Source organism: Xyrauchen texanus, chromosome 3, assembly GCF_025860055.1.
Source record: "Xyrauchen texanus isolate HMW12.3.18 chromosome 3, RBS_HiC_50CHRs, whole genome shotgun sequence".
Lineage (NCBI taxonomy): Eukaryota > Metazoa > Chordata > Actinopteri > Cypriniformes > Catostomidae > Xyrauchen > Xyrauchen texanus.
In genome coordinates this window covers 40,338,006-40,355,096 of record NC_068278.1, presented here as the reverse complement: position 1 = coordinate 40,355,096, position 17,091 = coordinate 40,338,006, and the positions used below count along the sequence as shown (strand labels likewise).

At 42.0% G+C, this 17,091-nt stretch overlaps 1 protein-coding gene across 1 annotated transcript in view; it reads right to left on the bottom strand.

The window, feature by feature from the left end:
• LOC127619996 (whirlin-like) overlaps positions 1 to 17,091 on the bottom strand; it is a 129,607-nt gene that overhangs the window by 50,199 nt on the left and 62,317 nt on the right. Inside the window, exon 3 of the mRNA XM_052093048.1 lies at positions 16,169 to 16,294. Coding sequence (XP_051949008.1) covers positions 16,169 to 16,294 — 126 coding nt within the window. The remainder of the gene's footprint in view (positions 1 to 16,168; positions 16,295 to 17,091) is intronic.

Here is a 17,091-nt window from a genome sequence, read left to right as displayed (position 1 = left end):
ACCCCAGCCCTTGCATCACCACTGGACCCCAGAGCAGCTCCCTAACTGAGGCTAGTCAGAGTCAGTGTGGTCAGACTTCAGGACCACCAACAGGTCAGAGCAGACACAGGCAGTCAGTCACATGCCAAGTTCAGGAATTTACATTGAGATGATTTTGTCAGATTAAAAGGATAGTTCACCCAAAAATAAAATAATAATAATTTACTCACCCTCATGCCATTCCAAACCTGTATGATCTTCTTCTGCAGAACACAAAAGAAGATATTTTAAAGCATGTTGGTAACCAATTAGTTTTGGGTTCCCGTCGACTTCCATTGTATTTGTTTTTTCTATACTATGGAAGTGATTGGGAACCAAAACTGTGTTCAGTTTTTAATATTTGTGTTCAGCAGAAGAAAGACAGTCATACAGGTTTGGATGTTTAAAATGTTGGTTCATGTGTGTTCTTGTTGTTGATGGCTGTGGCATTTATATTGTGATTATACACAAATTGTTCTTGTGTTATAAAATGATGTATCAAGGGATGACACAGAGACCTCTTGTTCTGAGAAAGACAGTGAGCCAGAGCTGCCAGAAGATGTTCAACCCTTATAAACACTTGTAAATTATTTTCTCTCTGTAAGTACTGTGTGAAATTCTTTAATGTATTTTTTGTAAATGTGAGGTTTTTGTGAACTAAACTCAGCATTTAATGTAACAGACACATGGTACTGTATCTTGTCTCCTTGGTACTTAAGCTTTATTTTCTGAAAATATTTAGGATGTTCAACACTTGTAGACAAAAACAGAGTGACCCAATACTTTCCTCTATGTGAGTACTGTGTGAGTGTGTGTGTGTGTGTGTGTGTGTGTGTGTGTGTGTGTGTGTGTGTGTGTGTGTGTGTGTGTGTGTTATTACTATCAATACCAGAAAAACAGCTTGTAAATAATACATACCACATTTTTTTACATTTATATATTTAAGTGATGGATAGGTTTAGGGGATAGAAAATACAGTTTGTACAGTATTATTCATTATGGAAATTCCCCATAAAACATGGAAAACCAACATTGTGTGTGTGTGTGTGTGTGGACCCCCGAAAGTAACAGTGGCCACCCCAAATATAAAACTCTAGTTCCGCCACTGGCGTCAATGTGTTAGCAGCTAGTTATCCAGTATGATGCTGTACACACACAGATGTAATGCAGTTGTCATTATCTGAATATATTGGGAGTTAGTTGAAGAATGCAGTGGTCATTTCTGTAAATTAGCTAACTCTGTGTTTACAGAACATGATATACAGTAGCAGTCAAAAGATGAGTGACAACCGTAGTTATCCGCAGTGTGTGCATGGCCATTATGCTGCAAAGCAAGTGCCTCTACAGCAAAAGGGATTTTCACATGTTACTTGTACTGTACTTCTTATTATAGCTTCGACCAGCCCCAAATAAAAGCTAAAACACTTAAAGGAACAATAGCATTTTAAAAATGCTAAAATAAAAGAATGACCCATTTTAGTTCTTGTGAGGCATCTGCCCAGGCCGTTATGTAGGTCTATTTCACCCTCAGATGCCTTTGGCTTTGTTCTTTGTGGTCTTCAGGTGGGACTAAATGAAAAAACTATAAAAGACCTAGATAAAGATGCTAAATTGCAGAAAGGCTATCCTCCCTTTTCCCTTATAAAAACACGCCGCATGGCCCTCACACATCCATCTGTCGGCTACAGTTGCACCGGACACTGCCAGCGGTAAGGGACAGATAAATGTGTCTGATGGATGTCCGCCACAGATCCAGATGAGCCCTGCTCATCTCTGAGGGGAACAGACCTTAATTGTGCCTTGTGTTGAGCTACGCAAATGGGACAGATGCCAAGCCTTCAGTCAGTTCTACATCCAGCACTGCTGAAGTTTCATCTACATAGCTCTTCGTTAGGCAGACAGAGGAAAGGCTTTTGGGAGAGGGTGGTGGTGGATGCTTGAGTTTTGCCAAAAACCCTATCTGCAAAAAGAGCTGTTAGTAGGATCCAGCACTTTGCAGTATCTACAGAGCCACATGTTTCATGAAAAGGTGGTTTACACTAAGGCAGACTGCTATGTTCTGCACTGTTTTAGTGATAGACTTGTTTAATAGACATAAACATTATGCATGTTTACTTGATTTAGTTTAAAAAACAATTATGCTCACTAACCTTTTCTGTGTAAAGGTATAGCCAATTTTACAACTTCGCTGTGATGATGATGTAATGTCAACAAACCCTTAAAGCCTAAAATGACTGTAAAAATAAAATTATATGGTGCACATTTCTGACTTTAAAAGTCAAAAATTGGCCCACATTCACGTCCATTGTAAATGCCTTACTGTAACCTCGATTTTTGAATTTTTTAAAGAAAAGGGTGAGTCGTAATTATTTTTTGTGTTAATCAACATTATGCCACAAATGCTTACTTGTATTGAAACCAGAATATTCCTTTAACATTTTGTTAACAAAAAAAGGTTTGGAAAAATGTCCACAATAATTGCCTTTTATTGTGTCAATTATAGACACAAAGATACAATGCTGGTCTTTTGTGATAAAATGCCCCAATATGGGGTTATACTGTAACACTATGGGAATTTGCGTGATAAGTATTAAGTTCTGATAAGTTGTCAATATGGGAACCTTCCATTAAATGGCCAAATAAAATCTATTTCATGACTTTTTAGCAAACATTTATGCATTTATTTATGATGCAAAAAATTATTAATGAAACAGCCAAAATATTAAAAGTTACATACCAAAATATGAAACCACTGTTTTGGCAAAGTTAAACTGTAATTAATCAACTGCATGAAATTACAATATTTAAGCCACATGTGAAAACTTCACCCAATTTGACATACATGAAAAATAACCTTATAATAAGAATACAGTTCAACCTTTCTATTAAAATGTGTAATATAGTTAACCTTAATTAATATTATTTTGCTCACTTGTTCACCAAATAGCTATTACAAAAGTATATTTTATTTATTAAAAATGATTTAAATTGCAATATACTGTATTCATTTAAATTGCAATCTCTTTTGTTCCACTCTAGACACTAATTGTATTTGGTTTGGATGTTGTGTCATAATGTATTGCATAATTTTGTACAGTATATTGCATTATGTTTTATCCTACAGTATATTGTTTAATATTCACACAGTATTGTACATCAGTGAATGGTAATGTAGGTCAATGCAACACCCACAAATTCCTCATAATTGCAAAATTACTTGCCAATAAACCCACTGATTAAAAGAGAAAAACACAGTTATCTCTGATTTTCACCACTTTTTAAACTTCATTCAAGTGCTTCATTCAAGGTGAGTGTGTCTACAAGTCTTTAATCTATGGTGTTATGTAGTTCTGCTTTTAGTCGATGTGAGAAAGGGAGTTTTTCAGTGATCTAGACATATAGATAAGGAGACTGAGGTTTAAAGAGGCTCAGTATCTAGTGGTAACTCCAGTCCACTGATGGGAAGGCCAAATGAAGCAGCAACCTGTCACTGAAACCCAAACAATTACAGTGAGGGCAAAAAGAAAAGAATCTTCCAAAAAGCAATCAATCTTTCATCTCCTCATTGCAACCACCACACTCCATTACAGCAGTATGTCAACAGCTGTGCGCCTAACAAAACGCACTGTTGAGCCCAGTGGGAGATTTATGTGTTCTCGTAATAGAGCAGGGTTCAAATGCATCGCCAAGAAAGACTCATAATTATTGGGGTCGATAATTGCATTATACAATTAAAAGAAAGTGAGACCTTCTCCCAGTTCCTGCTGGGAAAATAGCAGTATAGAGTTAAAAATTTCCGAGTGGCATTCATAGATGGGGTATTATTAAGCGAAGTGAATACATAAGTGAATTAAATAGTTGTTCTATATCTAGATTATGCAAGAGCAACTTTAGCATAACACACATTTTTTCCTTAAGTAAGTCAAAATACAAGCAGAATAGTGATTTTTGACTTTGGCTTTTCAAAAGCTTTATAATAGTCCAAAACATCCTGGTTACTTTCATAAACTCCATTCCCTGATGAAAGGAACGAGACATTGTGTCAACATAGATGACACTAGGGGTCACCCTTGGGAGCCAAATACCTCTGATCTTTGAAATAATGCCAATGGAAATTGGCGAGTGAAATTTGCAGACAACCAGTGAATGTGGAACACCTACCCCAGTGCAGAGCCTAATAGCGCACATACTGGGCTGGCATCAAGTTTCTCCTTGAACTCGCCTGCCACAGGGCTTAGGAGGAAGGACATGCAGGGTCCACAAACTCGTGAACATGGCTTGGGGTAAAAAGTGCACGTCTCCCCCTCCAGGAGGGGAAAGGCACTGTATGCAAGCGGTACACCCAGCTAGTTGTCCCGCAAACGTACCTGTTTGTAACAACACAAGGGACGAAACCAGCTCAACCCAGAGATTGTAGTACCTCGCAAAGGTATTGGGTGTTGCCCAGCCTGCTGCTCTCCAGATGTCTGCTAAAGAGGTGCCATTGGTCAGAGCACAGGAGGCCACCACACTCCTGGTAGAGTGTGCTCATAGCCCCAAGGGGCTGGAGGGACAGGCTCTATAACGTCCTTCCTCAGAAGGGTCCCGATCTCCGCACGCAGTGTGGCGGATTTCTCACCCTTCACTAGTAAAACGGACACCGCTGAACCCAGGCGGATGCCTGGTGAACTGAAAGGCATAGCCGAGTCAGACGGTCCTGGTCAGCCATCGAGACGGGTTGTGGAGTGCAAGCCATGCCTCCAAGCTCCAGGTGAGGAGGACCAAGGGGACAATCACGTCAGACGTAACAGCTAGTGGGGCCTCGCCGTGGGCCGGAACCACGTTTAGGGGGTTCGACCCCCGAGCTTGTGGCCTTGCTGATTCAGGAGACATCGAAGCACTTAGCTCCCTCCGGGTACCCACCATAGGACCGGTCAATGACAGGGGAGGGGGGAACCGCCCTTGTAATCCATCACAACCGCTTGGGCGTGGGTGTGTTTGCAGCTTCGTGCCTGCCGTAAATGTGCGGTGTCCAGCAATCATGATAATGACGGCAGGGGGACGCCCTTTTTTATGCTGAATAGCCTCATCTGCTTCTTAACCATTGAAAACTGCTGGGCAAAGTCCTCGATGGTGTTACCAAATAGGAAAACCTGGGAGACGGGGGTGTCAAGGAACCGTACCTTCTCAGCCTCCCTCATCTCGACCAAGTTGAGCCATAGGTGGTGCTCCTGAAACACCAGGGTGGACATCACCTTTCCAAGAGCCCGCGTCTTGACCTTTATCGCTCAGAGGGTGAGATCGGTCACTGAGTGTAGCTCCTGCATCAATCCCAGGTCAGAACTACCCTCATGCAGTTCTCTTAGCGTCTTGGCTTGGTGCACCTGCAGGAGAGCCATGGCGTGCAGGGCGGAGGCGACCTGTCCAGCAGCACTGTAAGCCTTAGTCACCAGTGACGATGTAAACCTACAGGCCCACGACGGGAGTCTTGGACGGTTCCACCAGGTGGCGCCGTTTTGCAGGCACAGGTGCACCGCAACCGCCTCATCCACCTGGGGAATCGCCAAGTACCCCCTGGTAGCCCCACCATCAAGGGTAGTGAGAGCCGAGGAGCTCAGAGATCGGGCCCAGGCAGTAAAAGGTGCCTCCCACGACCTCATGAGCTCGTTATGCTCCTCCGGAAAGAAAGGGACCGAGGCGGTGTGCGGTCGTGAACGGCACTCTGAGCCCAGGAACTAATCCTCAAGACATGAGGGTTCAGGGCATAGTGGAGGGGTCCACCCCACCCGAAGGTGTGGTCCCAGTCAAGTCCGCATCAGACTGGACCAGCTCACTCTTCGATGCTGCAATCGAGAGCTCATCCACTTCGTGAGCCCCGAATGAGATTGCGTGGGCAGCGCCCAAGCACATGATCATGGCAGTCCAAAGTGGAGAGGTAGTGAACGCAACCTGGAATTACATACAGACAGAAAGGCATCTTTAAAAAGATGCTCTCTGTCAGTGCCACTCTTTTAGATAAAATACACTCTTTTATTTGCAAGAACATATACTCTTTTAGGCTGTCAAAGCAACCAGGGGCATTCTCTGCACTCAACCAGTGCACAAGGGGGAGAAACCACTGCATCGTAAATCCAACAGCATGTAGAGGTGAATGGACCAGCAGAGGACACAACTCGGCTCAGAAGAAAAAATCTGCTCCATGTTCAGCTCCTTTTATCCAGGGGAGTGGCATGCAAATTCCACTTGCCAATTCCCACTGGCCTTTTCTCAAAGATCAGAGGTGTTTGGGGCTCCCAAGGGCAACCCCTAGTGTCACTACATCGACACAACTTCGAATGAGTGACAGATAGGGAACCCAAATGTTCTCTTACTACAGTTTCTTAATGCCTGCAAGATGGATCTCTTGGAAACATTAGAAGCATATGTCTGAGCTTTGGTCCCATTACCTTAGCATCAATCTCTACAATTTTGTTAATTAAAGGAATATTCCATGTTCAATACAGTCGATCGCATTTGTGGCATAATGTTGATTACCACAAAAAATTATTTCAAATCATCCCTCCTTTTCTTTAAAAAAAGGAAAAATCAAGATTACAGTGAGGTACTTAAAATGGACGTGAATAGGGACAATTTTTAGAGGGTTTAAAGGCTTAAATGTAAAGCTTATAATTTTATAAAAGCCCTTGCATTAATTTGTATGTTAAAACTCATGAGAAACTCATTTGAGCTGTAAAGTTGTGTAAATTGTAATATTTATAGCAATTATAGGGATTTAGGGTTTCTTGACAATACATTGTCATGGCATTGGATCTGTAAAATTGTTTAGGTCCTGTAGCTTTACTTTTGAAACAATGAGTATTTTAGCGTTCATTTACATTTTAAGTGCCTCAATGAAACCCAGTTTTTTTTAAAGAAAAGGAGGAGCACGTCAAAATTAACTTTTGTGGTTATCAATATTATGCCACAAATGCTGTCGACTGAACTTAACTTGTATTGGACCCAGAATATTCCTTTAAAGGCAAACCCCCTCCAACCCCAAAAGTAGGAAATCTAATTGCTCCCTCTTAAATATACAGTATCTTACAACAAGTGGCTTCATCAGTTTTTGGGTCGTGGAGATTCCCTGTCATAAGCACATTATCACAGTATCTGTAATTACAATAGCATCATAAGAAGTTGATGTGACAGTTGACTCTCTGAAGGCAGGGATACTGTAGATTTGCTATAGGGAGCACTTTTGGGAATGGGCTGGTCTACTTCTGGATGTCGAAAACCTTTTTTTTATTATTTTTAAATTAAAGTGAGCTGCCTTTGTAACATAAAATGGCAAATTCAAACGTATTAAAATAACAGTGAAAATCTATATATCAATATATATATAACAGAAAAGATAATACAGCAGGCGATAGGCCAGCATAGGTCTCCGGCTGTTTTTTATTCCCAGTCCATCCCTGTCAGGTGTAAACAGTGTTTCCTGTGTGAATTAGGACAAATTGCCAGGTTAAAGATGTAAAAATGCCATTTTTACAAGTTGTGTGTCTACAGGCTGATTTAGTTTTACCTAGATGGTCTCTTTCACTCATCTGTTGAACCATCTGTCATCCCTGTCCAAAAGGTACACAGCAGACACCTGCCCAAATGGGTTATCTCTCACATCACCACAATTCTACTGATCCAGAATACATTCTACAAGACACTCGCAATGTTCTTGTTGTCTCAGTATTTTGAAACCGAGTTTTGCCAAATTATGAAAAGAAATGCCTGATTTTATCATCAACAAAAGGTTGATTTGATAATTACAAATCAACCCTTTTGTTAATATTTTTACCATTGGACAAAGCAAAGAGAATACAAATGAATGTTTGTGGACATGCAGAGGCACAGAGCTGCATTATCAAAAAGGTGGCGTGAGATATTTATCTGCCTCTGGTGGAGCTGTTGAAGCATATAACTAAAGCAAATAACTAAAGCAAATGAGGTTATGTAGAGGGAGATAGATAGAGAGGTCTGGTTTACACAGAATACAACACAATGGGAACATTTTTAGGATCAAAACAGATCAGCTTAATTTCAACAGGTAAAAGGCCAAAGCTATGATGAAGAACCATGCCTGTGATATTCTGTGGCCAGTCCAAAAGCCTGCCTGGCCCATTTTCCAGTCAAGCGGAAAAACATATTTCATATTTCTGTCCACTGCCAAAATGTTAAAAGCTCACTCAATCTTTTATGCGTTCAGCCTTGGATTTAGTGCCGCTATGTTTCTACATCTTCCCGTATGCCAGGGGCCACCTCACACAATATACTCACACAAGAAATTTCATTAGACATTCTAAAAGCAGTCATGCCAAGCCCCAGCATCATCCTTGGCCAATAGTGGAAACAAACAAACTGCTTCCAATAATATCAGATAAAAAAAAAATTAAAGGGCCTCACTGTAACCTTGAATTTTGCCTCTATTTTTTTATTTTTTGTGGTAATCAACATTATGCCACAACTGCTATCAATTGATCTTAACTTATATTGAACCCAGAATATTTATTTAAGCTGTTTTTTTATTTTAGTTTTTTTGCAGCAGGATATTCTTATGCTACATCCACATTAAGCCGGATATATTTGAAAAAGACGTTTTCATTTTCGAAACGCTCTCCAGCTACACTGTCATTTTCAAATGTTTCCAAAAGATTCTCATCCACACTGAAATGTAAGAAAACTCTTAAATTTCCTTACTGGGCATGTGAAAAATCGCAGTGTACAGTCTGATAGAGTTGGGGTACTTGAGTTCGGACTCGATAGTCCAGTTTTAATGGACTTGGACTTGTCATATACTTGGGTGCATTTTTACTTGGACTTGAGCCTTTCGGACTCGAGAGTCTACACCTGGACAAAGCTAGATGACTGAAAAGTGTGAAGTGTAGAACTGTAGTATACAAATATATATATTTGTTAGTGGTATCGATCTCTTCTGTTTTAATTTTTTTTTTAATTTAATTTTATGAGCATTATTAAATGTTTTAATATTATAATTTATTAAATGTATTAAACACATTACATTTATTTAATTCATTTTAATGTATTTAATCATAATTTTCGATAAAACTAAACTAAATTGAATGGCCAAATTGAAAATGAAGAAGAAATAAAACTCAATTAAAATTACAAATAATAATAACTCTGGTTGTAATGACTAATACAGCTTTCACTTTCTTTGGTGTATGTTTGAGTGAAGGGGAAAAGCAACAAATAATTGAAATGTCAACAGAACGCAATATGAAGTTTGTCTTCATACACCTAAAATATCTGCTTTCATTCAGAAACCCCTTTGAAATTTGTTCAGCAGGAAATAATAATAAATAATAAATAATAATTATTTTTTGCATTTATTTTGAAATAGTTTTTCTTAGTTGTGAAGGTTAAAATAAGCTCAAAATATTGAATATTTTATTGATTAATTTGAATCCAGATTCTTGAACAGATTCATTCAGACTCGACTTGGACTCGGCCTGTTATTGAGTCCGACTCTGCTCCTTTAGGACTTGGACTCGACTTGATTGTTTAAAGACTCAGACTTGACTCGGACTCGACTGAAGTGAACTCGAACCCAACTTTACAGCCTGAAATGCAGTTGTCCTTGTGTTTCGCCGTCAGACAGCAATTTGAGTAAACTTTCTATCGCCTTTAAAGGAATGCAATTTTAAGGTTGTACAAACATTTATCTTTAACAAAACCTATCAAATTGGATAGCAGGTTAGGTACTACATGGGCCCCCATCTTGATTGTTTTTGGCTGAATGGATCACATGACTGCACCACATGACAACATATATGTCATGGTTTTTGGTATCTCAGTTTTACTTGTCCACACCAGAATGCGAAAATGGTGTTTTTAAATTTATCCACTTTGGGGAGCGTTTTTGAAAAGCTCTGTTTCGCTGTCAAAAATGCCATCTCAGTGTGGATGGGAGGCCAAAATATAGAGAAAACGTATAAGTATGGATGTGGCCTTACATTCAAAACATGTGGCATGTAAGTCAAAGTGGAGTCTTATGTATTCCACAACCCCAATTCTGAAAAAGTTTTGACAGTATGAAAAATGCTAATAAAAGCAAAATTAGATATTTATAAATTATTTTCACCCTTTGCTATATTAACGGCACTACAATTACACATTATATGATGTTTTAATGTACAGTTATTTCAAATAAGATGATTGCAAAATGCTCCAAATAATTTGAGACAGTCAAGTGTTTACCACTGTGAAACATTACCATTTCTTCTAATAACACTTATTAAGCATTTGGGCACTGAAGACACAAGTTTGTTAAGTTTCAAAAGTGGAATTTTTCCTCTTTCATCCATTATGCAGGTCTTCAGCTGCACAATTGTATGGGGTCTTTATTGAAGTATTGTGCGCTTCATAATGCACCACGTGTTCTCAACTGGAGATGGTCAGGACTGCTGGCAGGCCAATCTAGCACCCGCGCTCACTGCTTATTTGGCCAGTATATGATTTGAAGTTGTCCTGCTGAAAATGCCGGGACGTCCCTGGAAAAGACGTGCTAGACGGCAGTACATGCTGCTCCAAAATGTTTACATATATGTCTGCATAAATGGTGTCCATACAGATTTTCGAGATACCCATGCCATGGGCACTGACACACCCCTGGCCCATACATACACTGGCTTTTGAACCTGACACTGATAACAGCTTGCATGGTCCTTTTCCTCTTTGGCCCAGAGAACACAATGGCTGTGTTTTTCAAACACTATTTGAAATGTGGACTCATCGGACCAAAAAACACGGTTCCACTGTTCTTCTTTCCATCTAAGATGAGACCGAGCCCAGAGAAGTCGGCAGCGCTTCTGGACAGTGTTGATGTAAGGCTTCTGCTTTGCATAGTAAAGTCTTAACTTGCATCTGTGGATGCAGCGGCAAATGGTGTTTACTAGGGTTGCAAGGTATACAGGTACTAATGAAATATTGTTAATTTTGGTACCATATTAAAGTATGCTGCCATTAGAAAATGTAATGTAATGTGAGAGTTTTGAGATTATATCAAAAGCTATTTGAAAATAATAATAAAAAAGTATCAATATGGCCAAGTGTGATCATTAAACATAAGAAAGATGTCATTTAATTAAAAAATATACAGTCAAAATCGCTGAATGAATGAGAGGCTCCGCTCTGTGCACACACACGTGCAGCGTGCGTTTAGTGTAAAATCGTCTGTGAACTCTCAAATGACCTATTTCACTGGAGATTTCAGCAAAGACAGAGAAAGTTTGAAACAGGAAGAACTTCAAAGGTATTTTAAAATAAAAGTCCCGCTGAAATGAGAGTTCCCCGTCTGTTGCTCAGTTCGATGTTGTCGCAGAAGCGACACTGGTGGTCTCTCTTGAGAGCCTTTCGCATCTCTGAGCTATGAGAAAAGGCCAATAAGAAATTGGCAGAAAGAATTTGCAGGTATAAAGGGAGGGATATGCATCTGTGGGGATATGCAACCGACTGGTTGTGTATGCAGTGAGCTGCGAGTCACACATTGTTTCTCTGAGTATGATTGCTGTTGGATCTATGGCGCATATCAGCAGCTTTCTCCCTTCTCTGCACGGCAGTGCAGTTTTGCCCCTGGGCGCTTCGACAGCGCAGTAAAAGAGTTATTTCTCTAAAAGTTTTATTTTCTCTAAACACCTTCTGTCCGGGCTCGAGGCAACAGTGGCTCGCCTCACGGCCAGCCTGCCTATCCTCTTGAGCCCCCCGAGCCGGATGAGCTCACCACTGCATCGGAGAGTGGTACGGCGTCTGATGCGGATGACTCAACTGGGCTGCCGCCATCAGGCTACCTCGACGACTGGCTCATAGTGGCCAACTCCCGAGAGTTACCATGTGCCCACAGGGACCAGGCCAGCATGCCCAGTCTGAGGCTGATGGCCAGATGTCTGACATGCTTGCCCGGGCCGCCGTCAGCGTGGGGCCCTGTGCTCCCCTCCAAGACCTGTAGGATGATGTCTTCACTGACCTCCAAATCCTACAGCGCCACCGGACAGGCCGGTTCCATCCTGCATGCCATGGCCCTCCTGCAAGTCCACCAGGCCAAGGCTCTTAAAAATATGCACTTGGGTAGTCCTGATCCCGACGTGCTGTAGGAAATGCGCTCAGCGACTGACCTCGCCCTCAGGGCCATGAAGGTTCCTCGACGCACCTGTCTCCCAGTTCGGCCTTTTCGGCGACACCGTCGAGGACTTTGCCCAGCAGTTCTCAGCAGTGAAAAAGCAGACGGAGGCCATATCTCACATCATGCCCCGTCACACCTCCAGCGCGGGCTGGTACGGTAGCGTACATAAATCGCCAAGGCGGTGTACGCTCCCATCACATGTCACAACTCGCCCGTCATCTCCTCAAGTCGCTGCATGCCACTCACATCCTGGCCAACCTCAACGTGGTAGAGGACGCGCTATCACGACAATGCTTGCCCAGTGGAGAGTGGAGGCTTCACCCCAATCGGTCCAGCTGATTTGGGAATGGTTCGGCAAGGCCCAGGTAGACCTGTTCGCCTCCCGAGAGACCTCCCACTAACTGCTCTGGTACGCCCGTACACCTCGGGACAGATGCACTGGCACACAGCTGGCCCACGGGGGTTGCTCAAGTACGCATTTCCCCCAGTAAGCCTGCTTGCACAGGTGCTGTGCAACGTCAGGGAGGACGGGGAACAAGTCATTCTAGTGGCTCCCTATTGGCCCACTCGGACTTGGTTCTCTTGGTTCTCACCCTCCCTGGCAAATCCCCCTGAGGAAGGACATTCTTTCTCAGGGACGGAGCATGCTATGGCATCCGCACCCAGACCTCTGGAGCCTCCACGTCATGCCCCTGGACGGGATGTGGAAGATCTAGCTGATCTACCTCCTGCTGTCATAGACATGATCAACCAAGCCAGAGCTCCACGCCCTGAAGTGGCGCTTGTTCTCAAATTGGTGTTCTTCTCGGGCTGAAGACCCACAGAGGTGCACAGTCAGGTCAGTGCTTTCATTCCTGCAGGAGAGGTTGGAGAGGAGGCTCTCCCCCTCCACCTTGAAGGTGTATGTAGCTGCTATCACGGCCCACCATGACACAGTGGACGATAAGTCTTAATTTACAGGTTCCTAAGAGGCGCCCGGAGGTTAAATCTCTCCCGGCCAAGCCTGTTCCCCTCCTGGGATCTCTCAGTGGTCATCTCGAGACTTCAGAGACCCCCCTTCGAGCCACTAGAATCAGTCGGACTCAGAGCCCTCTCTTTAAGACTGCCCTCCTGATCGCGTTCGCCTCCATCAAAAGGGTTGGGGACCTGCAAGCGTTCTCTGTCAGCGATGCCTGCCTGGAGTTCAGTCCGGCAGACACTCACGTGATCCTAAGACCGTGACTGGGCTACATGCCCAAGGTAACTACCACTCCTTTCAAGGACCAGGTAGTGAACCTGCAAGCGCTGCCCTGGGAGGAGGCAGGCCCAGCCCCTTCGTTGCTGTGTCCGGTACTTTGTCTGCTTTGGTGGACAGCGGAAAGGGAACGCTGTCTCCAAACAGAGGCTTTCCCACTGGGTAGTGGACGCCATTACATTGGCATATCACACCCAAGTCATGCCCCCCCCTTGCGGGTCCGAGCACCTCCCTAGCAGACATATGCAGAGCAGCAGGTTGGGCAACACCCAATACATTTGCGAGAATCTCAGGGTTGAGTCGGTTTCGTCTAGTGTTTTCTCAGGTCCGAGCCGGTAGAACTCGGTACACGCTGACAAACTGACAGGGTGAACCTCTTGCACCTAGCGCCCTTTCCCTCCGCTGAGGTAATACCATGCGATTTTACCCCAGGAGATCCCACAATCTCGGCTTCCTGGATGACTCCTCCCTAGCCCTCTGGTCTGCGAATTCAGCACAGGAATTCGCCAACCAAGACCAATGCGGTTACTCAATTTACCCTGTACTGAAATATGTGCTCCACAGGATGGGCTCCCACGTGTACTTTTTCCCTCCGTGTGTTTTTTCCACGGTACGGTCCCCTTGCGAGCGGAACCACATCTCCCTTTGGCAGTCCTCATGGCCCCCTGGTCGCCGTGTTTGTAGAAACTCCTCCCTCATCCTGAGGTAGGATCTACCACCGTGCCATTCTCCACATGTGACTTAAAAGCCTATGTGATGTATTTCACCACACTTTACCTCCCCCAGTCTGGGCAGGTGTGGTCTCCGCAGGGTCTTTCCCCCCTTGGAAAGATCGCCTTTCCCAATGCATATGATAGCGTTAAGATGGCCCCAGTTGCTTTAACTCTATGCGAGAAACATAGAGAGAGAAAAAGTGCAGCTGGCACGGCCTGCTCCCATGCTTGGCACGTCGCCTTGTTGCCCCCTGTTGGGGGTAAAGAACCAGAAGGCTTTGATGATTTTATGGGGTGTTGGGGAAGGGTACATGCAGCCTGGCACAGCCAGTCGCTTTGGCGCGTAAAATATCTACCCGCTCCTGTGTCAGCAGTACACGTACACGGCTCAGCGCATGGTGTGATTTAAATTGGACCTCTAGTGTCGCTTCTTAGACACAACGTCGAAGTGAGCGACAGACAGGGAACGTCTAGGTTACGTATGTAACCTCCGTTCCCTGATGGAGGAACGAGACGTTGTGTCCTCCCTGCCACGTTGCTGAACTGAGCCATTGTTGCAGCCGAACCTCATTGTCGGCTCCTCAGAAAAATCCTGAATGAAACAGATGCATTTCCCTCCCTTTATACCCGTATGTCTGGGGCGGGACAGGCAATTTCTGTCTGCCAATTTCTCATTGGCCTTTTCTCATAGATCAAAGATGTGAAAGGCTCTCAAGAGAGACCCCTAGTGTCACTTCTTCGACACAACGTCTCATTCCCGTTACATCTGTAACCTAGACGCTTTATTTAACTGGATGTGTGAAATTGAAAACATTAGAACAGAAAAATACTACTACCGTATAAAAGTGTAATATTCAAAGTAGTATCAATAATACTCATAATAATAATAATATAATATGAAATGGTTATATTATTAGTATTACTATCTGTAAGCAATATCACAAAAGCTTAATACAAGTACTGAATACCAGCATGTTGTGATTCAGCCATGGATGCCTCAGGTAATCAGATTGTTTTCATTAATACTGCAAAGCTCTGTTGAGCATCTTTTTTTTTTTTAACAAAAATAATTATTAATAAATTATTATATTTTTATTTGATCAAAGCTGTACAGTATGTATTTCATTAAACACAATTTGATTGTTAACGTTTAATTAAAACATTTAACATGGAATCCAGAAAGGCAAAAAAACTTATCTATAAGACTTTATGCAGTTCTTTTTGTCAATCATTTTCTGTGTAATTCATAAAAAATCTGTGGCTTTTTTATTTGTTGAAAAACTTTTGGTATCGGAGCAACACTGGTTTTGACTAACAAAGGTATACTAAAGTAATCCCAAGCCCATGTTCATGATATTCATTACAGATTAATTATGTTTTTTAAGACAGTGATGTCTGAGGGATCAGGGATCCCACGCATTCAGAAGTGGTTTTCGTCTTGCCCTTTACACACCAAGATTTGACCAGATTCCTTGAATCTTTTAACTAAATTTTTCACTGTAGAGGGTGAAATGCCCAAAATCCTTCCAATTTGTCTTTGGGGAACATTGTTCTCAAAGTCCTGGATTATTTGCTGAAGCAACTGTTGGCAAATTGACATGCCTCAAATGATCCTTGCTCTTGATTTCCTAGGCTGTTTTTGGAGGCAACTTATATACTATAACAGGATTGCCTCTCCTGTTTAACATCACTTGTTTCACATTGCCTTGTTATTTTAACTTGCCAAATTGTAATTAGTATTAAATTGCCCCTGTCTCAACTTTTTTGGATGGTGTTGCTATCATCTGATTTGAAATTACTGTGCATTAATAAAAGAAATTATTCACAAGGTAAAACATCAAATAATGTTTAGTTGTAGTGCTTTCAATATATCAAAGGGTGAATATAATTTAGAAATCACTCCTTTTTGCTTTTATTAGCATTTTTCATACTGTCCCAACATTTTTGCAATTGGGGTTGTAATATTTACCAAGTCAAGTCCTCAAAATTGTGACACAAGTCCAAGTCAGAAGTCTCTTTTCCACATCTCTGACGTGCATTTTGTTATACTTTTACCTTAAGTCCACCATACTCTGCAGCTGAGCCTTGGTCCACTCCAGTGATGTAGATGCCCAGAGCATACTCAGCACCCCCACGGATCATAAGACCTAGAGATCGCCCATCATTTAGTGAGATATTCACCTAGGGAGCACAAATACATTTACATTTTACCCTGCTCATTTCACTTGCTTAAGCATATGCTAACTAACAAGTCCTCACAATCACACAACTCCTACAGCAATCTAAGGGGTTAGCAGGCAATATATACTGTATACTCTGAGTTATATTTTTGGTTATTGCACACCACATTCTGCCCCTCAGTTATGGGTGCCCATTACTATGAAAATATCTGGAGCACTCTTTAAAAAACTTTAAATTGGCTCACTTATCCATCATGATCCTACCAATCCCCTTCCTGAGTGAAATATCAATAGAATTCAGCACAGTCAACCACTGCACCATCCAAACAAACTGCAAATAATTGCCAACAAATCAAATGAAGATACCTTTTATTGTGCCTTTTTCATGAAATTATGACAGAGCAGCATGAGAGTTTTAATCTTTGAAATTATTATATTTATCAGTATCTTATTTTTCTTGCATCATTTAACACTAAAACAATCTTAAAATTCCCAGAATTCAGAATGTAATACTACTCACCATTATTCTGAATAAATATTTAGGTAGATTCTGCATATATCTGTAGGGTTTGACAGGTTTAAAATGAAGTAGACATTTCTGAACTTTTTACAGAGCCATGCACCTGCCCCTATAGATGTGTCTGATTGCTTAAATCGATATGCTACATGCTATGTAGTGTAATGCTTACTGACAGGTTTTAGTTGGAATTCTGATGACATTAAAGGTCAGTTCTCCTAACAGTGTTAAATTATATATAAGTAAACAAACATCCATATGCATACCTGATGCATTACACG